The following is a 23808-nucleotide window of genomic DNA, read 5'->3' as shown; positions in this document are numbered from 1 at the left end:
ATAGCAGAGTTGGAAAGGACCTTGGAGGTCTTCTAGTCCAACCCCCTGCCTAGGCAGGAAACCCTATACCAGTGATGGCGAACCTATGACACGCGTTCCACAAGTGGCACGCGGAGCCATTTGTCAGGGCACGCGAGGCACTGCCCTGTCAGCTGGCCAGCGCGCATGCGCGCGCTGGCCAGCTGAGTTCACCTTTTTAAAAGCTATTTTTCGCCTTCCCCAGGCGCCAGAGGCTTTATAGGAGCCTGGGGAGAGCAAAAAGAGCCTCCTCCCCCCCCCCCCCCCCGGAGGCTTCAGGGACCATCCAGAGGCTTCCCTGAAGCTTTCAGAATGCTTAAAACCACCCTCTGAGCAAACCGGATGTGACTTCCGGGTTGCTCGGAGGGTCGTTTTAAGCATTCCGAAAGCTTCAGGGACCATCCGGAGGCTTCCCTGAAGCCTTTGGAGCGCTTAAAACGACCCTCTGAGCAACACGGAAGTCACTTCCAGTTTGCTTGGAGGGTGGTTTTAAGCGCTCCGAAGGCATCAGGGAAGCCTCCGGATGGTCCCTGAAGCCTCCGGAGGGCCTCGGGGGGGGGGAGGCTCTTTTCGCCCTCCCCAGGCTCCTATAAAGCCTCTGGAGCCTGGGGAGGGCGAAAAAAGCATGTAAAAATAGGGGGGGGCGTTTTGCGCCCATGCGCACTGGGGATCGCGCATTGCATTATGGGTTCGGCACGCCCGCGCACGACCCCCCCACGCTCCCCCCATTTGTGGCACGCGAGCCAAAAAAGGTTCGCCATCGCTGCCCTATACCGTTTCAGACAAATGGCTATCCAACATCTTCTTAAAGACTTCCAGTGTTGGGGCATTCACAACTTCTGGAGGCAAGATGTTCCATTGATTAATTGTTCTAACTGACAGGAAGTTTCTCCTCAGTTCTAAGTTGCTTCTCTCCTTGATTAGTTTCCACCCATTGCTTCTTGTTCTACCTTCATGTGCCTTGGAAAATAGTTTGACTCCCTCTTCTTTGTGGCAACCCCTGAGATATTGGAACACTGCTATCATGTCTCCCCTAGTCCTTCTTTCTATTAAACTAGACATACCCAGTTCCTGCAACCGTTCTTCCTATGTTTTAGACTCCAGTCCCCTAATCATCTTTGTTGCTCTTCTCTGCACTCTTGCCAGAGTCTCCACATCTTTTCTACATCGTGATGACCAGAACTGAATGCAGTATTCCAAGTGTGGCCTTACCAAGGCATTATAAAGTGGTATTAACACTTCACGTGATCTTGATTCTATCCCTCTTGGTGCAGCCTAGAACTGTGTTGGCTTTTTTGGCAGCTGCTGCACACTGCTGGCTCGTATTTAAATGGTCGTCCACTAGGACTCCAAGATCCCTTATGTAGTGCCTTTACCTTCTAGCCCATTGCCTTCTAGCCTTGTGGAGGAGACCCAGTCCAACTGTGAGGAAAGTACTTGACCTAACTGATTAGTCTGTCAGCACTGAGTGGCTGCTTCTTAACAGATGCTGCATTTTGAGTAAAAGAGCTACTGGTGTCACATCTGTGGGAGAACCTGCCTTAGGACTGATCAGGATCTGGACAGATGACTCATACTCTCTCTTTCCAGCTTAAGCAACATAGCCTTTGGAAAAGCTTTGCCGTTACAATGCATCCCAGCTGCACATTCCTTTGTGTGAGCCAAAATGTAAGGAAATGGGAGTGAGCAGCTGGGGCGATGGGAGAGTCCTGCCAAAAAGCCTCTCATACAGTTTGAAGCAAGTAATGGTGGGCAGAAGAAACTTGAAGAGCAGTTTGTTGATGTCTGAATTACATGAAAGAAAGTGGCTTAAGGAGAGAGGGGGGGGGGGTTCCCCTTGAAAGTCAGTATAAAAACACTTTAGGCCAAATTGCACTGCCAATCTTCCGCTTCTCTTTCCTTCTGTCTTTTCAAGAAACCAGTTCTGAAACTATTTGTCCTGTCTGGAATCAATTAATAGCAGTTATCTCTCTCGATATCCTTTCTAGCCTTCAAGTCATTCTTCCTTCCTGCCTCTTCTTGTGGAAAGACATGTTACTCCCATGGTCAGAAGTCACGTGATATAAAAACCATAATATTATAGGAAGAATAAATTAAAAACCCGTGATTCAAATCTTTGTGGGTAGAAGTTTCCATGGTCCTAAGCAGTTCACTAGAACTACAACTCTTTTGGATTCGGATTTTCTGTTTTTTGTTCTTCATCTTAATATTATAGAGAAGATCAAGCATGATGCACTTTTCTCTTTCCCCAGCTGGGCTGTAGATGGAGGTGGAGCAGGAGCTTTTCCTTATTTTATGTCTGGCTTTCTCCTTGTTCTGTTGCAGACAGACGTTTGATTTATTCCAATAAAAGTGAAGTTAATTAGAAAGGCACAAAGAAAGTTAGAGTGTTTTTTTCTAGATTCCAAGCTCCTTGATAACTGGTTTCATGGAATTGCCTGGAAAGCAAAACCAAATGTAATCAGTTTAGAAGTGCTGCTTGTATATAACATGATGTATAAACACTAAAAGATACTGTAACTTCCATTATCTGTGTACAATTAAAACTTGTCCTCTTAAATCAGTTTGATTTCCAATAGATGGAATAAATCAAAACTCTTCTTCCTTCCATTCCATCTACAAACACATTTAATTGGAAAGAATTTAAATTAAGTCTAGGGTTGCTTAAAAGCTCAGGCCTCTGCAGAAGGGTGTGATTTTATATGTGAACATAAGCTTTTTAAGCACATGTAGAGTACAGCCTTATAATCCCAGGGCAAGGCACAGCTGCTTTAAAGAGTTGCAGATGGGTTCTGTTTATTGTCCGAAGCACCTTTGGGGGATTAACTCAAAGCACTGCGTAGCTCTTTGAATTCCTCTGTCACAGAACAGGTAATACAGGTAGTCTTTGACTTGCAGCCAATTGTTTAGTAACTGCTTGAAGTTACAGTGGCACTGGAAAAAAGGGGACTTGTGAACATTTTTTTCACACAACCGTTACAGCATCCCCATGGTCAGATGATCAAAATTCAGACACTTGACAACTGGTTTTGTTTTTTGTTTTGTTTATGATGGTGGCAGTGTCCCAGGGTGATTCCCCTTTTGCGACCTTCTGACGAGCAAAGTCAAAATGGGAAGCCAGATTCACTTAACAGCCATTTTACTCACTTAACAACTGCAATGACTCACCCTAACAACTGTGGGTGAAGAAAGGCCATAAAATGAAGCAAAACTCACTTAGCAACTCTCTTGCTGTTAATAAATAAATCTTGCTTATCCACAGAAATGTTGGGCTCAATAGTGCCCGTAAGTCAAGGACTACCTGTACCTATAAACATTTACTAGATGCGCCTTCCCATTCGGTCAGAGATCATTGTGCTGGTGGGAGAATCAACAAATAGAGCCCAGCAAGAGTGAAAGGCTCGAGCTTCCTCTCTACCTTCCAGCTCCTGTTCCATTACAGGACTTGGGTGGGGTGGCCACAGTCTGGATCTAATGCACGAGAGACCTGTTTGTTTTGACTGGTGGTTCCATACAGTTCTGCTTTCCCCATCCTGTATCCTGTTTATTCCTGAACAGCTTTCCCTTTAGATTGTCCAAAAGAAACAAGCCAACAATTGACTGGGAAGAGAATAGTTAATGGTTAACTCTCTTCTGTGGTGAAACGTGGCAGCAGAAATTAGCTCATTGTGGTCTTTGCTTGCTTTGCTAGCTAATCATCTCCAGGAAAGCTGTTTACCAGAGTTTTTAACAGTCATCTTTTTAACAGTCATCTTCTGCCGGGAATTTGTGTTTATCTTTCCCCTATTACTGCTATTTGAAGTACTGACTCTACTCCATCCCCATCCCACATGCACGGCTAATAAAACAGGACCTCGTTTGATTATTATTTTTTTCCCCAACTGGCTAATTGCACCTTGATAAGGATCCTGTCATATGATGTGAGAGCAAGGAATTAGAATCTGTTTCCTGCTTCAACTTTAGTCGAGTTGCGCCATCGAGTGCGATGCCACTAATGGAAGTAAAAATCCCAGCCTTTGTCTTTTCCCATGTTTGTCAGGGCAGCAGCTGTAGGATCGCAAAGGCCTAACTAAAAGCCCAACCATGTAAGAGTGTGAGAGCTTGTCTTGCCCATCTTCAGCTGCTGTGAATTCAGTTTGTGAGTATTCAAATTATTTATTCTGGTATTTCCCCGTGGCTTTGGGTGTGTGTGAGGTTTCAGCCTCCTCCTCTGCTCAGGTTGGAGGGAAGAAGAGGCCCTGGCTTCCTGACTGAGGGCTGTCCTGGGCAACCTCTGTAACCCTGCCCTCCCTCCCCCTCCAAGGGAGGGGTCACGATTTCGACTTCCCCTTAGGGAAATGAAACCAAGCGTTCAGAGCTTCAGACTTGGCAGGGCTGCTGGCCCAAGCATTGCTTGCCGTTTTACTCTGCATCCCCACACAAGATCTGACAGAGAGCGGGAACTTTGCTGCCAATCGGAATTGGATCCTGGTAGCAAAGATTTTCCAAGCGATTAATGGTGCTTGATGGACAGCAGCTTCATCACAATGGATGGGAATGGAGAGCGGTAGAGGAAAGGGCAGAGAAAAAAACAGGTAAAGGCAGAACTTAACAGCAGAGTGTTCTTGAGCTGGGTTTATTTCTGTGCTGGGACACAGGAGATGTTTCCAAAGTAGGCGCGATAATCTGCTTACTATGTGTTGATTTAAACAGCTTTGTAGGGAGAGGAAAACGCTGGTACCAAGTGTGTGACGAGGGATATGGTGATGATGGTAGCAGCTGAATTTTTTTTTCTCCCCCCCCCCAAAAAAAAATGGCTGTACAGAGAGAAGGATTAAGGAGCACCACAAGCAAAAGTTTAAAGTAGTGAGGGCCTTTGAATATTTCTAAAAGGGATGAATTCCAGCTGTACTCGGTAACTCTGTGGCGCACAGAAGGATCATAAGAAATATGGTGTGTAGGAGCAGTATAAGCAGCCATGTGTGTCTTAGATGTTGAATGTGGCTCTGTCTTAATTGGAACAAGATCACAGGACTCTGCAAAAGTTTGGGAACGCGTGCATAAAAAACTGATTGCAGGAGTTTATATTCAGGTGTGGACTTGGATTGCTACGTAGCATATACAGTACATATATCTCCCCCCCCCCCACGCCTTTTAAAATAATATAATTTCCCAGCAATGCTCTGTAAATTGTGGATGTTGTATCCCTGTTAATTTTGTATGTATTTTCGCTAAAATGAATATTCAGAATCATTGAGAACTTGAATAGTTTCTTTAATGAAATTGTGCTTTTGTCACATCAGTCCTCTCGGTTCCATTGGTGTAGGCTATAGGGCGATGAGAGTTGAAATCCAGTGCAGATAGTCCTTGATGTATGACTACATTTGGGACCAGAATTTTCACTGCTAAGCAAGTTGGTTGTTAAGTGAGTCACATGCAATTTTACAATCTTTTTTTTTGCCATGGTTGTTAAGTGAATCATGCAGTTATTAAGCAAATCCAGCTTCTCCCAGTGATTTTGCTTGTCGGGAGGTTGCAAATGGCGATCACGTGGCACCGGGATGCTGCAACCATGGTAAATACATGCCAGTTGGCAAGCGGGCCAATTTTGATCACATGACCTTGGAGATGCTGCCACTGTTGTAAGTGCAAGTACTGGTCATAAGTCCCTTCGATGTAACTTCAGTCATTCAACAAATGGTTGTAAGCTGAGGACTAGCTGTACCTTCCATTAGGAGAATTAGATAATGTGTTCCTTTCAATAAATCGAGAGAAAAATTTTATTTTCTGAAGGTTTTATTTATAAGAAGAAGAAAAAAGAACAGTTCAAGATACTTATAAGCTGTCTGAAGATAAAACTAAATCATAAATGGTCACTGATTTTTCATTCCAGCTTTGCTTCTCCCTCCTAGTGTGAAGTGCTAAACCAGGGGTGTCAAACTCAAGGCCCACAGGATGCTTACATCTAGCCCGCCAGCGAAAACGAGCTCCCAATCTCCATTTTCAGCTACGACAGCCTCCTACAACCCTATGGCAGCGAAAACAGAGCTTGGGAGCCTGTTTTTGCTGGCAGAGGCACCATGGGCCACCACAGCCCCCCCCCCCCCCCCCGACACGAGTGATGTCAAGCTGGCCACATTCACCCCGGCCCCTCGAGGTCAAGCACAATCCTGATGCAGCCCTCAATGAAATCGAGTTTGACACCCCTGCGCTAAACAGACTTAACGAGCCCTGCTCTCTGCATTGTTAAACGTTATTTATGAGAATTGAAAATGCTTCTTTGGTAAGAGAGAAGCAAGCTAGAGATCCAGTGTGCACATAGCCCAAAATAAGATATGGATACGATTTTGCTTACTTACACTCGTGAGAGACAAGCAGGCAAGATTTGGCAGTATCACATGCTATGTATTTATAATTAATCTTTCCACATTTTGGCCCCACGTAATGTGCACTAAGGGATATATTCTTTGAAGCTGTGCCATAATCGCAACCAATTTGTGGCGCCTTCTGGGCACTGTTCATGGGTGTAGAAATATAACTAGAACTCAAGGTTAAAGGGCGACTCATGTCCATAGGCTGTGTTGCTAATATACCTTGAGATAACTTGCTGATAGTTGCTATTTACTTTTTGCTGTTACAATGTTTGCTGAAGCTGACTGTCCCATTTTGGGGCTACTGAAACTTTGCAAGTTTTGGTGCTTTTTGGTCTTCCTTCCAGATTGAAGAATTGTGGTTAGGGGGAACACATCTGTTTTCTCTCAGTTCCCCCACCCCCACCCCCATTTCTTTCCTGGACAGCAGAGAGCAGGATTGGGTTCCTGTGAATATAAAACAGGACGGAAGCGGGTGTTTCCATCAAATTTAAGCTGAGGCTGCAGCTGCACTGAATTCCTCAATAACCCAAATTAGTTTATTTAGCTCCAGTAGAGTATGAAAACACATTTTATTTTCTCTGGGTAGGACAGTTTGGACTTGATTTAGAATTTGCTGAACAGCATTTTTTTTAATACGTCTGAAGCTCTCCCTACCCAATTTTATTCCTGTCAAAGATATTAATATTATTAATCTATTTGAAAGGTGCTTTCCTCAATTCCTCATATACCTTCAGCTCTCTCTTTACATATGGCCTATATAATCCCAGTCAAGGATAAAGGGAGTGGTTATCTAGGTGGAGCTACAAAATAAACTTAATGGAATTTGAGTTTGATTAACCTTGTGGTTTACAATTTGCTGAATTAGCTGTTTATTTTATTAGTAATTAGATTTAGATCCCTAGAAACATGGAGGAAATATGTTCAGATCCTCCATAAATGTAATGAGAAGATCCAAACCCAGTTCAGAATAGCTCCCTAACTTTCATAGAGTTTAATTCTAATGGAAGAAAAGTGAGATGTTAGAACTGATTGCTTATTTATTTATTAGAACAACATGTCCCTTTCAGATGCCAAGCTACAGTACGTAACATTCAATTTCCTTTCTTTCTTTCCTGCTACAACATTCCTGTGAGGTCTGATGAATTGATAGACAGTGACTAATTGGTCCAAAATTACCCACTGAGTTTTGTGGCTGAGAGTGTGGTTGAGCCCGGTGACCCAACTATAACCAATACCTTGATCAACATAGCCTCTTTTTTCTTAATTACCGTATTTTTCAGAGTATAAGATGCACTATGTTCCCTCAGAAAAGAGGCTGAAAATCTGGGTGTGTCACACACTCAATACAGCATTTTTTTGCCTCCCAAAACCCCGCCCCCTTCACCAAAATGGTCGTGCATAGCCTTTAGGAGACTTGCAGAGTGTTCCTGGGGGTTGGGGAGGGCAGAAATGAGTGAAAAATGGGCCGTTTTTTGCTCAATTTTGCATCTCCCAGCCCCCAGGAGCACTCTAGAAGCTTCCTAAAGGCTATGCTTGCCCTTTTTTTCTGACAAGAAACGGGCCCGTTTTTCGTGAAAAACGGGCCATTTATTTGCTCGTTTTGGGGGGTCCCCACCCCCCAGGAGCACTCTACAACCCTCCTAAAGGCTATTCACGCCCTTTTTTTGAGGGCATGAACAGCCTTTAGGAGGCCATTTAGCAAAAACGGGCCATTTTTGAGAGGTCTGCAGAGTGCAAAAAAAATTTTTTTTAATTTGCCTCTTCAAAATCTTAGTACATCTTATACTCCAGTGCTTCTTATACTCCGAAAAATACAGTATTTGCATTTCATCCCCGCATTCCATAATTGTAAGGGCTGGAATCTTAATTGCTTAGAACTGTGACATCAATCGAAGATAATGTTTCATGAACCTATTTGTTGGAGTACTGATAGTAGTTTTTTTACATATACTGGGAGAAAATTGGAATAATCATAATTCCTCTTCCTAGAACACTGAAAACAACAAATAGGACACCATTTTCTTGCCTGATACTAAGGTGCTCTGTCAGTACAGTTGTTTCTTGGATCTGTGGCCCTCCTGGGTCATTAGGGTTGGCAAGGAGATGACTTTGAATTGGGGCCATGCGGCAGCTTCTCTGAGGGAAACTTGAAGGAGGTGGGAGTCCACCCCCTCCTCAAGAGCCTGTCCCTGCACCCAGGGTTTTTATCTTCATGTTTCCTAAAAAGGGAAGGTTGTCTAGTGGTTAAGGCACCAGGCTAGAAATCTGTGAGCTCTAGTTCCCCCCAAAAAGCATGAAGGCTGGGTGACTTTGGGCCAATCATTCTCTCTCAACCCAGTTCAATTCACAGGGTGATTGTTTTGGGGAAAATAGGAGGAGGAAGGAGTATTAGAAACATTACCACCTTGAGTTATTTATAAAAATAATAAAAGGCAGGATTTTTTAAAAATGCCTAGGATCCTGGAGGGAGTAGATTATCTGCCTGGAAAATCGTTTCAGTTGGGCTTCAGATCAACTTTAGTATGGAGCTAACCAAGATGGAGGAAATGCATCTGTTCTCATGCTCCATGATTTTTTGGTGGTTTTCAGTATTATCAATAACACGACTATCTTGTTCTCTATTTTGGGGCTATGTGGGTTTCTATTTTTCTCGATACTGTACTACTTTTGGCTTGTTTTATGGCGAGCTGAATCGGGGCAGGGCTTAAATTTAAATAAATAAATAAAAGTAAATTGTCGCAATGTTCAGACTAAATCCATCGCAAAGTATGCTTGAGGTTAAAAATACAGTTATCTCAAGGTAGAAGTGCATATGTATGTATACACACACGTTTTCATACATACAATAATAATTATTTGGAATTCTTCTTGTTTTGAAGAATTGAGAGAAGCATGTTTACTTGATGGTTACTGAAGCAAATGCTATATTTAAAACAAAACAATTATGAATCTGAAGGGCAAAGCACTTTAAGAAATTGACCTGGGTGTGCTCTTGGTTTTTTCTCGCTTGAGACCAGATTTTCCTTCCTGAGGCTTCAAGCTGCAACCAGATGAAGCAGGGGGAACCCATGATCCCTTAACCTTCTTTCCTTTTCAGATAAGGTCAAGGTTCGATGGTAGGCAATCAAACTGGTTTAGCTGCCAGAAACTTTCCTCTGACAGTTTGATAAATGCTCCTGATATTCTAGTAGCTATTAGTCCTGCAGCTTTTCTCAACCTTCGCAATTTTAACTAATGTTGACTTCAACTCCCAGAATTAACCAGCCAACATGGTTAAACCAACATCTTAAAGTTGCTGAGGCTGAAAAAACTCTGGCTTGGTGGTAAGACTCAAAACGTGAGTTACTGACTTCTCCTAGATGGATCTGTCTGGCCTTTCATTTCTCATGAATTCACAAAGGCTTGCTTCCTTTATTTAATCATGTTTTAATACCCAGAACCGACCTTTTCCTTAGAGGAAAGAAAACTCCATTTGTTTAAACAGTGCTAAGTCAACCTCTGTGCAACGCACACACTCCACACCCCATCCAGCCTCGAATTATTGCATGTCAGAGGTGAATACCCTAAGACACTCTTCTGCTGTACAGTATTTGTCCTCTGTTGCTTGGGATTGTGGCTTACACGATTGTGGCTAAATGTCTTCATTGTGATCATGTACTCTCTATCTAGTCTGGCTCTGAGGGAAAATGGAATTTTATTTGCCATTGGATTTTAAAAGTCTGATGGAACTCCACAGAGGCATACATGAATTTTTTTTTGTTAAGCCTCACTGAATTGATACTTGCATTTTACAAACTCAGACAATGGGCATTTGGAAAGTTTTTCTCTTAATGGGGGTGGGTGTTGACATGATGCCACATTTAAGTACATGTTTTTCTTCTATTCAATCATGTCAATTTTCAGGACAAGTCCCTGCAGTTTTCTTGGCAAGGATTTTCAGAAACGGTTTGCCATTACCTCCTTCCTAGAGTGACTGACTGCCCCAAATTCGCCCATCTGGTTTTGTGTTCTGTGTTTAAAAGGGACTTTAACTTAAATGGTTTTGTGTATACAAATGGGACTAGAACTCACAATCTCTTGGTTTCTAGCCTGGTTCCTTCACTACTACCCCAAACTGGCTCTCAGTTGCAAAAGGCAGAATCCTGCATGCTGAATAAAGCAATAAAGTTTATTAATTTAGCACCCTAGTTTTCGTAGGGTGGAGTACATAAAACAGATTTATTTTTGCATTTGGGACACATGTGTTTTCACATCTGTTTTTAATTTTTTTTTTAAAAAAATGAAACTTTTTTTTTAAATGGCTTCATAGAAACTTGAAATGTAAAACAGTGTTTTATAGCAGTGTTCTGCTCTGTGCATATTTGAGCAATTCAAGTGATTTTGCTTTGCATTGAAATATAAATCAACCATTGTAACTATCATCCTTGGTTTGCTCCAAAATATAAAAAGATCTTCCTGCCTCTTATTTCTGAAGAACTGATAATAATAATTATAGTGCAATTTTTGGGATGGATGTGCTAATACACTATTAGGGTTCATTGTGAGACAAACAACAGTATCTGCCTGAAATCTGAGTCTGCCTTCAATTAGTAAATAACCTGTCTTGGTTTTAAAACTGTCTTCTTCAAGTTAGAAGTCTTCTACTTAGAAAGTTCTGAAGCTTCCAGGTAGACTAACTAAAGCTATGCTTTGCTCCTTTATATCACCAGGATCTTACTTAATGTACTCTAGAGGACCGGTCTCTAGAGAATCAAACACTATTCTGTTTTGCTCTGAGACTGAGATAATCAGCCTGGTGTCCTCCAGGAATTGCTAATTTCAGCTCTCGTAAGTCGCAGTCAAAATGGCCAGCAGAAACATGTAGTTAGGAGTTCAGAGTCAAAGCACTAGTGAAACAACGTTCTGTTTTCTTTTGTGAACAGAACTGTGTTGTGGTTGGAAAGTACAGGTGATTCCTCACTGACAACTGAGAGAGTGACTGGAATTTCAGTCATAAATCACGACAGTCATAAGTTGAGGCACCCACATAACCAGGCCTGATTTCATTACCATTTTTAAAACTTTATTGAGTGAAACATAATAAGAATTTGAAACCCAAAGGTTCTTTTTCAAGAGACAACTGGACTTTCTGTTTTTTTCTTTGAAGACATTTCGCTTCTCATCCAAGAAGTTTCTTTAGCTCCGACTGGATGGTGGGGAATGGAAGGATTCAGAATCCAGTCAGAGCTGAAGAAGCTTCTTGGATCAGAAGCGAAACGTCTTCAAAGAAAAACAAGAAACTCCAGTTGCTTCTAGAAACAGCACTTTTGGGACCTGGATGACTGAGAATCTCCACAGACAAGAGATTGAAACATAATAAAAGGTTTGGGGTAGACGGAACATTCTGGAAAGTCAATGCTAACACTGAAATACTCTTTGTCAGCACATCCTAATCTTTATTTTGCATGGCAAATACAAAAATCTAGTTTCCTGTTCTGAAAAGGAACTGAACTTTGTTTTTATTAGAGGAAAAAACAACTTTGTTGAGGTTTTTTTTTTAAAAAAAAAGAGTACCCTCAGTTACTTGCTGCTGTTTGGATACATTTCAGTTGATTTAAGAGGAGGAGAAATAAGAGACTGATCCACTTCTTAGACCTTTTCTCCCACTTAGTAAGCTACTATCTAGGAAACAGTTGTTCTGCTTTAAAAGATAAAATAGTAAAACCCTTGGTTAACAACTGCATATGGGTGATCCTGATGGGATTAGCACTCCCCACCCATTCTGACAGAAGAGGCAGGCTATGGGCCCCTTGGTCAAGGAATTTTGGCTATCAGGGTCCAAGAGAAGAACCTTTCATACTGCTGAAAACCACTGGCAAAATTGCTATTTTTTATAACTATAATTGGTTGTTTCTCTTTTTAAAGGTAGAAATGAAAAGAGAGCTGTGGAAGGTGAGCTTTCCATTAGCATCCTTTTAAAAAATGTTTTAATGATTAATTTACTCCAAAACAGCCTGAAGTTGTGCTGCCAGTAGTTTATCTATGAGCTTCCATGGCGTAGAATCTGACTTTACCCATGCCCTTTCCTCTTGCACCCTAAAAAGCTTCAGAGGGCTTGTATCAGAGGTCAGGTGTATTTGGGAAAATGCAGTCAACCTTGGTGAATTTACTACGTCAAGTGCAGAGCTGGCGGTTCTCAGAAAATCTGATTGGAATTAGATAAGTGGGTGGAAGATAGCAGCCAAGGCATTTCTTGAGCCAGGTGAGCAAACCCTCATCCATAACCCTCCCTATGAACTAAAGTTCCTACTAACTTTAGTCAGTGTCACCGTTAGTGAGGAAGTTTGGAATTGTAGCTTCAGTTGCATTTGAGTGACTACATATGCTGGGATAATTAAACTTCTTTTGGTCATGATTTTAAAAAAATGTCAGCACTGTTTCCCTTCATGTTGTGATAGGAAAGCAATGAAAACTAGCATAAGCCTTAAAGTAGTTAATATAACACACACACTTCTAATGACCTCCAAAATTCGATCCCATTCATTCCATCTTCTTGAAGTATGTCTTCTGTTTTCTGTTTTCAAGACTCCTTTGGTGAGAGAGTTGAGTTCCACGTAAGAAATGGATTGCTTCTTATGTAACACTTAATGGGAATCCAAGCTTTTTGATGAGGAAACGTACCTATACTTCTTCATATTATGGAGACAGATGCTGGAATTTAGGCCAGTAACACAAAGCCTAAAAGTACAGAATGTTACCTTTTGAAAAATGCTTAAATCAGACAAGGCAAATCTTTGCAATTGAAAGTATGTATGTATGTCTGTATAGGAATGCACTGTTACATAAAGACAGTACTTTGCTACAAAGTCGTGTGTGTCTATGCTTCAGAATACTGTACATGTTTTGCTCTGCTGTAAACACTTTTCTTTGTGGTATTATCTCAAAAATTTCAATACAATACAATACAATATAATACAATACAATACAATAGTAGAGTTGGAAGGGACCTTGGAGGTCTTCTAGTCCAACCCCCTGCTTAGGCAGGAAACCCTATACTGTTTCAGACAAATAGCTATCCAACATCTTCTTAAAGACTTCCAGTGTTGGGGCATTCACAACCTCTGGAGGCAAGCTGTTCCACTGATTAATTGTTCTAACTGTCCGAAATTTCTCCTCAGTTCTAAGTTGCTTCTCTCCTTGATTAGTTTCCACCCATTGCTTCTTGTTCTGCCCTCAGGTGCCTTGGAAAATAGTTTGACTCCCTCTTCTTTGTGGGAGTTTCAGTGTGTATTAAGAAATAGTGGCATTATGATCCCGGAAAAACAATTGCAAAATGAGCAATAATTCTTCAGCAGAACTGTTGGAAACTTTAAACGTTTAGTAGCCTTATAGAGCTCAATCATATTATAAGAATAAAGGCCATGTTTTGTTAAAAGCAACTTCTGGGAATGTCCCAGAATGTCAGAGAAATCATCTTAGTTCTGTTCCTCTCTCTCCTCCCACTCTGCTGTTTTAAAGTGTAGTCATATTGATACTACTCTTAACAGCTTTTTTGATGTAATGTCATTCAAATTTGTGGATCTAAAGTAACCACAAAGTTGTCAGAGAACCAGTTTTGTTAAAACACTTAACTAGAGACCAAGAATTCTGCACCCACACAAAGCTAGCTGGGTGATTTTGGGCCAGTCCCTCTCTCTCAGCCCTAGGAAGCAGACATTGGCTACTTCTGAAATCTTGCCAGGAAAACTGAAGAGACCTCTCACCTCAATTGGCCTACCCTGCCCCACTCCAGCAGAAGAAGTCTACTACGGACCCCGTCTGCTAAGGAATTCTGGCAGACAGGGTCAAGGGAAAGAGCCTTTTCAACTGTGGCTCCCATTCCTATGGAACACTCTACCACCGGAGGTGAGAACTACTCCCACCATTTTGGACTTCCATAAGAGTGTTAAAACTTGGCTTTGCCAGTTGGCTTGTGGCTTGGGGGAGCGGGAACTACTGGAGTTGGTTGACAAGATAAGAAGACATTTTTTAAAAAAAACCCACCAGAAATCCTGTGCTAGCTGAGATTACCGTAAGGTACTTTGTCTGGAGAAAATTAGATTACAGAAGGCTGCAGTTCAGTTTACACTGCTGTTCATTTTACTTTTTATTTGTTATATGTTGTGCCTTAAGATGTGGCTGCACGCCTGTTCCCAATAGAGTACACCAAATATGGCATTGGTATGGGGCTGTTCTCTTTCCACTCAACACACAAAGAGCTCTAGATAATAGCTGCTTTCTATAGTTCATACCTCATATATCAGGTAGGAATATTGTCTTTTCATTTGTTTTTAAAAAGTGTAGTCAAGTACCAAAGCACCTGCAAACCTGCAATGTTAATTATAGGGAGTCTCCCAAAAGACATAATGCAGTGCTGGAACTTTTGCTGAAGGGGGAATTAAGAAGACGACTGATCCAGCTGCTAAGCAGCAGAGGCCACAGCAGAGTTAAGACGATCAGGGATTTGTTTTGAAGAGACCAACTGAGTCTATAGAGTCAAGCGATTACTCGTTAAGTTTATATCCCATTTTTTTTCGTTACATAACATTCTCTTCAGTTTTTCTTGAAATAATCCTACTTTGATGTAAGTCAGGCAGAGAGAGAGCTTGATTCACTCAAAGTCATAAATTGAAGGTGGACGTGAACCAGATATCACTTGCCGCAGTAAACTTGGCATAAATGATGTCACAGGAAACTGAAATGTCAGGCAAACCATTTTATATTATCTAATTCTTACCCCATGGTTTATCACAATGATCCCAGTCTTACATTTAGGTTTCCATGCTGATATTCTCTGGAACTTCCTTCCATGCATTTCTGCTCAGCACACATTATGTATAAAAGTATGTTAGCTATCTTGCCAACCTTCTCATTAAAAGGGGCGCTTGGTCAGTGAACAGCAGTCCCCATTATTATTGCACCCCCTCCCTAACAGTTTATTCAGTTTGTTTTTATAGCAGAAGATTAAATCTAGACCATGGAATTATCTCGCCTTTGGTTCCTCTCTGCTGACGGAGAAAAGCCAATTCAAAAGCTGAGAGTTGACAGATTCATTATACCAGCTTTTATGATCATGCTCTTCCACAAATGCATAATCATCACTACATCTTTGTGTGTGTGTGTGTGTGTGTGTGTGTGTGTGTGTGTGAGAGAGAGAGAGAGAGAGAGAGAGAGAGAGAGAGAGAGAATATGAGAAAGACATGCTCCACATTTTGGGAGTATAATTTAACAATACTTTGATATTTTTGCTCTTAACTTCTTTCCAAGAATGTAATTCCCCAAAGTAATATCTAGCAAAAAAAAGAAGAAGAAAGAACCACCAGAGAATAAGCACTAACTTTTTGATTACATCTCTAGCATGTACAATAACAATAACCAAACATTCTGGAAACTTCTACTGAGTCCAACAACCCTCCCCCCCCTCCAGTTCCTCTGTTCTAATTGAATTGTGTCCAGATAGGTGATGGTGTCTCTCAGCCTACTAATGCCAGTCAGACATTATATATCATTTCATTTGCATCAGAGCTCAGATTCCTGCCTGGTTAAACTATCAAAGCTATGTCATTTGACTTAAAAACATCGTTTCCAACACTAAAAACGAAACCTTGGCATGTAATTTCAGTAGTATACTTCAGTGTTTTCCTTATAAGCAGGAGAAATAGCTGTTGCAGATATACAACTGAGTCGAAAATTTCAGTTGCTAAACAAGATAGTTTGACGAACTGTCATAAGTCACTTTTTTTCAGTGCCATTGTAACATCAAATGGTCACTAAATGAATTGTTGTAAGTCAAGGACTACCTGTGTGATTTCTAGTTGATAATCAGTTGCTTCTTAACTATTTATCTTCTGAGTTCAATGTCAACCACTTATTATGTTCCTAAATGTAGAAGCTGTTGAAATTAAAGTACAACATTAAATGAGCTATGCATTACAAAGCCATCCTGAATATCTCTTGCTTTGTTCCTTTATGGTGCTGTTACAAAGGAGCCCCAATTGCTTAAGAAAGAAATGTTCCTTAAATACGTAATTGTCCCAGAAACATAGAAAATCGACAGCAGAAAAAGACCTACCGGTACATCGAATCTGCCCTTTGAGGGTTCCCCCCCCCCATTTATTATTTTTATATTTTATTTATTTTTAGGTATTATTGCAACAACAGCCTAACCATCCTCTTTTCTTAAGAAATCAAGTTGAGGGGGTTTTGTGAGTCTGAAATGAGTCACCAAGTTCATACTTGGTTCCTCCAAAAGATGGAATTGTACTTATTTATTTATTTTTTATTTATTTATTTCATCACGCATGTGTTAGACAACATATATATGTATAACCATGGTTTTGAATACATGAAATGGATACAAATAAAAAGAAACATTAGGACAGAGAAGGTAGGCACGTTGGTGAGCTTATGCACGTCCCTTACAGACCTCTTAGGAATGGGGTGAGGTCGACAGTAGACAGTCTAAAGTTAAAGTTTTAGGGGTCTGGGGAAGAAATCAGGGTCAAGTAGTGCATTCCAGGCATTGACTACCCTGTTGCAGAAATCATATTTTCTGCAGTTGAGTTTGGAGCAGTTTACCTTAAGTTTGTTATCTATTATGTGCTCGTGTATTGTTGTGGTTGAAGTTGAAGTAGCCATTGACAGATGGGACATTGTAGCGGATAATTTTAAGGTTTTGTGGAGGTAAAAAACATGGTGAAAATGATATGTTAAGATGAGTAAAAGATTCTGGTGATAAAATTCAGAAAAAGATATGTGAGGATCTGTCATCCCTATGCATACTACTACTTCCTGTCCCCACTAATATAAAAGACAGTACTGTTATTATTTACTCAGGGCAGAAAAAAGTTCATTTAATCTAATGAAGTTAGGATTAGGCCGTCTTCCTCTCCAGACCTACCTGTTTGGAAGGCCTATCAGAATTGGGGAAAAGAGATACGGTATTTTAGGAAGGCATTTATCTCACCCTGCACTACTGAAATGAAGGATCTCTTTGTCTTCTTATCATTGGTTTGAGCCTGGCTTGGCACATAAGGAAGTGGATTTCCCTGCCTGCCAATACAAGAAATGATAAACTTTTGTTCATTTTCTTCTTCTAAGTTTAATGGAGTTATGGCATCTATATGTATAGTCATATCAGGGAAACTTGAACCTTATTATGTGAGAAAGAAAGAGAGATAGAGCGAAGGAAAGAAAGAAAGAAAAAGAAAGAAAGAAAGAAAGAAAGAAAGAAAGAAAGAAAGAAAGTAAGTTTTTTAATATAGGAATTTTAAACTCTTCAATACAATTTTTAAAAGAGTGGATAGGTTAGTGCAATACAATTAATATTTTCTGAAGGCCTAATTTTATACGTTAGAATTAAAACGGATGTGTTTTGTTTAGTTGGTTTTATTATTTGCATGCCACCTCTATCCAATATTCAAAGAAATACTGGGTGATTCATAGCATAATAAAAGATGAAAGGACAATGGAGCAATAACAAATAAATTACAGGAATTACAAAAAGCATCACATTATAAAAACATATATAGGCTGTTACACAGCAATGAGCCAGCATGGAAATCAGAAGTTGCCTCAAATCACACTTCCCCCACCCTCCACACACACACAAACATTCTACAAAGGAGTTGATGTCAGTTTGCAAGAGGACATTGTCTAAAAAGGCTTGTTTTCAAATCCTTCCTCACTGATATCCTGGGAAGGGGCTATCTACAACATGCCCCTTTGTCCTGCTCCTACTTCATGAGAAGATTCTAAATTACTTACTTTTTAAATAATACATTTAGAAACAATCTGACCCCAAACAGTTCTGGGCGTTTAGAGCAGAGAGTCTTGAATATAACCTGGACACCAGTAATAAACCAGCTTCTTGAATTCACAAACCAGGAGGCAGTGCAGGTACTGAAAGCATTGGAATTACCATAGCTTTCATCTGTCAGCAGGTGGGCAGCAATATTTTGCACCAGGTATATCCAGGAGCAGCCCTATATAGACAACTGTAGTAGTCTAGGTCAGTGGTTGTCAAACATTTTAGTCGCAGGATCCCTTTACATTCTTAAAATTGTTTGAGGACTCCAAAGAATGTTGATTCCTGTGGGGTTACATCTATCAATATTTGCTGTGCTGGAAATTTAAAGAGAGAAATGTGTAAATATTTCTTTATTTGACATTGCAGATCCCTTAAAAAAGGATCCCCAGACCACCCTTTGAGAACTGCTTATTGAGAAGATAAGGGCTTGAGTCTCTATTCGGTTTAGTTGCTTATCCTGTAGTCTATTTTGTTATGTTCCTTGTTCAACAACAGCCATTTAAACTTGATGATGTTATATATTGGGATAAAAAATGCTGGTTTTTCTATTTTTTTTTTCCATTTCTTTTTGCATATAATTTTTAATTCAACCAGAATATTAAAAAAAAAACTAGCCCAAACATAAAGGAAGGAACAAAAAAAGAAAAGAAATCAGAGAAAAAGCAGAAAGTGCAAGAAAAGAAAAAAATAGAAAATAAACCAAAACGATCTTAAGTCACTTCTGATATTCTTCAGAGCAGTTACAAGTACAAATGCATTTTAACCACTCTCTCCCCAAGTTGCATCAGATTCTTCTTTCTACAATCTGCCCTGTCTATAATTGTCAAAACCATAAATCACAAATTCATTTTTTTTATTCTGCGATGAGATTTCCTGTTCCACTTTATGTAAGAGCTGTTTAAAGTGAATGGAGGCATACAACCACTTCCTTGTTAACTTGCTTATGTGTGCTTTTAATACAGTGCACAAAGGTATGTTCTCTCTACTGGCAAAAACTTACATTTAACAAAAGAGAAACGTGATTGGAGAGTAACATTAACCATAATTAATTGAATTGAATTGAAATAAATGAAATGTTATTCTCATTCTAGACTGATTCCACATCATTTAGTGGGCAATTGTGGCCGTTAGTCAAGAAAATGTTGTATATCCTGATCTAGGCGGATTGCTTTTGCCTTCATAATATAATTTTTGGTTTGTTTGTTTTGTACCTCTGATCTAGTAATCAACGGTGGTGCCTGCTTACATACAGTTCGACAGTGAAAGGGAATTGCAGGTTCTTATATGCCTTTGATTAAATTAAGAAGCAAGTCCAAAAAGCATTTGGGAACCCTTTAGAGAGCAGCTAATATAACTCAGAGCAAAAATGCTTCTTTCCAAAAGACTCTTTACCAAAATCTAATTTTATCTGATATTTAAAAACAGATCATGATAGATAGATAAACTTTTATTGACACTTTTTGTGTATACAATGGCACACATTAAAATGAAATTCAGATGCCTTCTCTCCCTCCCTCTCTCTCTCTCTCTCTCTCTCTCTCTCTCTCTCACACACACACACACACACACACACACAGATGTGATGATTATGCATTCTCTCACTCTCTCATCTATCTATCTATCTATCTATCTATCTATCTATCTATCTATATATCATCTATATCTATCTATCTATCTATCTATCTATCTATCATATATATATATATATATATATATATATATATATATATATATATATATATATATATATATATATATATATATATATATATATATATAAAATCAGTCCATTTTGAATACATGTGCTCAAAAGATGTGTTAGAAATATTAGTCCCACATTCTGGGGTGTATCAATGTGAAAATCCAATTGCACAAAGGAGTAGTAACCCTAAAAGGCTTGTGTACAGTTTGTGTACTAAACGCTATGGGGTGATTGTATTCAAAGCCAAACTAAAATCGACAAATGGCATTCACACATGAGAATTTCTTTCCTCTTAAGTGCGCCAAGCTCAGATGGGGAACAGCAGAGGGAATAGCATCCTCTGTGGAGCAATTCACCCGATAAGCAAAGTGAAGCGAGTCAAACGCTGGAGAGAGGCTGGATTGATTAAAATACTTTTATCAGCCTTTCGAAATGTTTCACTGTGATGGATGTAAGTGCAGCCAGACGACAATCAGGGTGGTGAAGGAGGGGAAAGACAGATGAATCAATAATACTGTTTTTTCCCTCGTTTTTCAGGTTGATGGTGGCAATTTGAAGCTCATCCGAGGAGTGGACATAAGAGGACAGGGTGCGGCCTATGCCTGTGAAGGATGCTGAAGAAAAGTAGCCTGGTTGCCTGGGGCCTGGTGCTTTTTGTGGCCTGGAACGCCCTGATCCTTTTCTTCCTGTGGACTCGGCCGCAGTATCTATCGGACCATAGCCGCTTAACTGAAGAGGTGATCCGACTGGCCCAGGATGCCGAGGTAGAATTAGAGCACCAAAAGGAGCTTCTACATCAGATCTACCGCTATAGTTCACTCTGGAACAAACGGAAGGCCAAGAACCTCCACCTGTCAGGTGCAGTGTCGGTGCAGCCTCCCACAGCTGCGCTCTTGCCCCATCGCAATCAGATATCACCCGATGCCGTTTTGCCTGTGGTGGTGATTGCCTGTGACCGCAGCACAGTCCGCCGTTGTCTAGATAAACTATTGCATTACCGCCCCTCAAAGGAGCGATTCCCCATCATTGTAAGCCAGGACTGTGGGCATGAGGAAACCGCTAGAGTCATTGCCTCCTATGGAGATTCTATCATGCACATCAAGCAGCCCAATTTAAGTGACATCCCCGTGCCTACCGACCATCGCAAGTTTCAAGGATACTACAAAATTGCCCGACACTATCGCTGGGCCTTGAGCCAGGTTTTCCGGACTTTCAAATACCAAGCAGCCATTGTAGTGGAAGACGACTTGGAAGTCGCTCCTGATTTCTTTGAATATTTTCAAGCGAGTTTCCCGCTTCTACTGGCTGACCCAACTCTTTGGTGTATCTCTGCCTGGAACGATAACGGCAAGGAACAGATGGTAGACGTTGCCCATCCCGAACTTCTCTATCGTACTGATTTTTTCCCTGGTCTGGGCTGGCTTCTGCTCTCCGACTTGTGGGACGAGCTGGAACCCAAGTGGCCCAAGGCTTTCTGGGACGATTGGATGCGACAGCCTGAACAGCGGCAGGGCCGTTCGTGCATCAGGCCTGAAGTGTCACGCACAATGACCTTTGGCCGTAAGGGCGTGAGCCACGGTCAGTTCTTTGACCAATATCTGAAGTTCATCAAGCTCAATGACCGTTTTGTGCCTTTCACCCAGATGGACCTTTCTTACCTCAAGAAGAATAACTATGAACACTCATTCTTGGCCCAGGTATACGATGCCCCTCAGCTGCGTGTCGAAGAATTACAGGGGAACCAGCGCCGGGAGTTGGGTACTGTCCGAGTGCAGTACACCACTCGTGACTCTTTCAAGGCCTTTGCGAAAGCCTTGGGTGTTATGGACGACCTCAAATCAGGAGTGCCCCGTGCTGGGTATCAGGGCATTGTCAGCTTCCTTTACCGAGGCCGCCGTGTTTTCCTGGCTCCTCCTCCTGGCTGGACAGGCTACGACCCCAGCTGGAGTTAGCAGCTGATGAGTTTTGAGCATGTTGGACCCCATGGGGGAAAGGGGTGCTTGGGTGGGGGGTGGGGGCAAAACTCTGTATTTTCTTCTCCTGTGTGGCATTCAAGGTGCATTCCAGGAATGATTGTTTTGTGCACTTAATTTGGGGGAGGCGTTCATGGCAGGAGGGATAGGTTACCGGGGGTGGGGGGTGGGGTATTTCAACGCCCCAACGTCGTAGGAGCATTCTGGGTTCTCTGTTCTCTCCCCAGTGCCTGCCTTCCTTCTTGACAATGCTGCCCGTCCACTGATTAGATCCTTGGTAGCTTGTCCAAATTGGTGCATTTTGAGGTCAAAGTGATTGCTAAACCAAAGCAGTGACCCACTGAAGTTTTCCCAGTTTTGTTGAGATATGCAGCAGGCCAGAGCAACTTGTGATCTCATGAGGCAGACGTAACTCCTCAATCAAATATAGTGTGTTTGGCCACAGACTTCATGCATATCTTTAAATTCTAGCCGAGCAAAATGGGGAGGCTTGTTAAGTGGCCAAGAAATTATGATTCAAAACCGGCACTCTGCGTCCAACGTGATAGGCCACAGGTAAAGCTGTAGGGAGAACATCAAAGGTTTTTTTCCTCAGCTCTTGGCGGCTGCTTTCACCTCTCACCTGGGCACCTGTAAGGTTTGGAAAGCAGGAAGCTCTTTTGGATGATCATTGAACCCTCAAAAGGACCATCTTTATTGACCATATTGGCCATTTTTATGTTGATCTCTTAGATATCCTAATCCTTTAACCCTATTGAATGGGACAGTGGAGATACAATGTGCACAACGACAAACTTAATATGATTGTCACTCAGATGAGATGGAAAGGAAGAGCCTCTTTTTATTGCTTTTATTTGGGCAGTGGGATAGAGTAGTCAGAGAGCATGAAGGCATGCTACCCTTTTTATAGCTCCATGCTGGCACCTGTTAACTTTAGCTTAAATAAAGTTTTGGGTGGAGGCGGGCATTTTCTTCTCATCCTCTTACCTGGTGTTGAGATACATGAAAGCCTTGACTCTGCAGCCTTCTAGCCAGTGCCTGCTGTCAAATGGTCCTTTTTCTCTAAGCTACAACGGGAAACGATGGGCTGCAAGTGGGACCATGAAATTTGAAAGTGGTGCTGGGGGAGGAAGGCCTAAGGCAAGCTCTTTATGACGCATGAGGGAGCGGTCAGACCTTTCAGCTTGTCACCTGAAATGATAAAGAAGCTTCCGGTATATCTGTTTAAGGGAAGCTGACCGATGGCTTGACATCAGTGCCATGTCTTCTTCCCAGGTTTATGAGGAGAACTTGCCCAAGGCTGCCTTAATTTGCCTGGTGTAAGAACTCCATCCAGATCTACGGCAGGGTGTGCTGGTGACTCTGTTGCATTTTTTTTTTAATTGCTGTGGTGTTTTTTCTGAATGGCCGTATTGGAATTGGTCACTGCTACACATTTACTAACGTAGAGTGGAGGGAGGAGACTCCTTGAGGCTTTGGAGCATCTCATGAAAGGACTTCTCCAAGCAAGGAGTCCAGCCTTATTCCGTGGGGCACAGTCCAGTCTCCCCCATTCTTGCCTTTGGGAGTTGCCGCTGAGCTGCTCCAGATGCCACTTTATGAGGCAGGCATGAGGAAGTGACTTCAGACCTCCTTTGGCCAAAATTTAGACCACACCAAAGGGTATATTGTGTTGTTTGAATGCTTATTACTCTCTCTCTCTCTCTCTCTCTCTCTCTCTCTCTCTCTCTCTCTCTCTCTCTCTCTCTCTTCTCTCCCTCCCTCCCTCCCTCTCTCTCTCTCTCTTTTAAAAAACATGCGTAAGGCCACCTCCATGGTGAATGGAGGAGGGAAGATTGTGTTTTGGCATTTCACTTCCGCGAGGGGAGGTTTTCCCTTCGTGTATCTGCTCCTCTGGTTGGTGCAAGTGGGCAGAAAGGAGGAGATGGTGCCTTG

The 23808-nt window shown here is 41.5% G+C and overlaps 1 protein-coding gene across 7 annotated transcripts in view; it reads left to right on the top strand.

Annotated features, from left to right (window-relative positions):
• MGAT1 (alpha-1,3-mannosyl-glycoprotein 2-beta-N-acetylglucosaminyltransferase) overlaps positions 1 to 23589 on the top strand; it is a 43159-nt gene extending 19570 nt beyond the window's left edge. For 5 of the 7 annotated variants that reach the window (XM_081935992.1, XM_081935994.1, XM_081935993.1 and 2 more), the window contains one exon: positions 20438 to 23589. In XM_081935992.1, coding sequence (XP_081792118.1) covers positions 20512 to 21852 — 1341 coding nt within the window. In that variant the 5' untranslated portion in view covers positions 20438 to 20511 and the 3' untranslated portion in view covers positions 21853 to 23589. Of the gene's footprint in view, positions 1 to 3916; positions 4157 to 4211; positions 4593 to 20437 lie in introns of those variants that run through there. The other 2 variants (XM_081935995.1, XM_081935989.1) reach the window with 2 other exon arrangements.
• The last annotated feature ends 219 nt before the right edge of the window (positions 23590 to 23808 follow it).

This window comes from Natrix helvetica, assembly GCF_964273705.1.
Source record: "Natrix helvetica genome assembly, chromosome: 1".
NCBI lineage: Eukaryota > Metazoa > Chordata > Lepidosauria > Squamata > Natricidae > Natrix > Natrix helvetica.
Note: the sequence above shows the minus strand (reverse complement) of the source record. Positions and strands in the feature narration are given on the sequence as shown.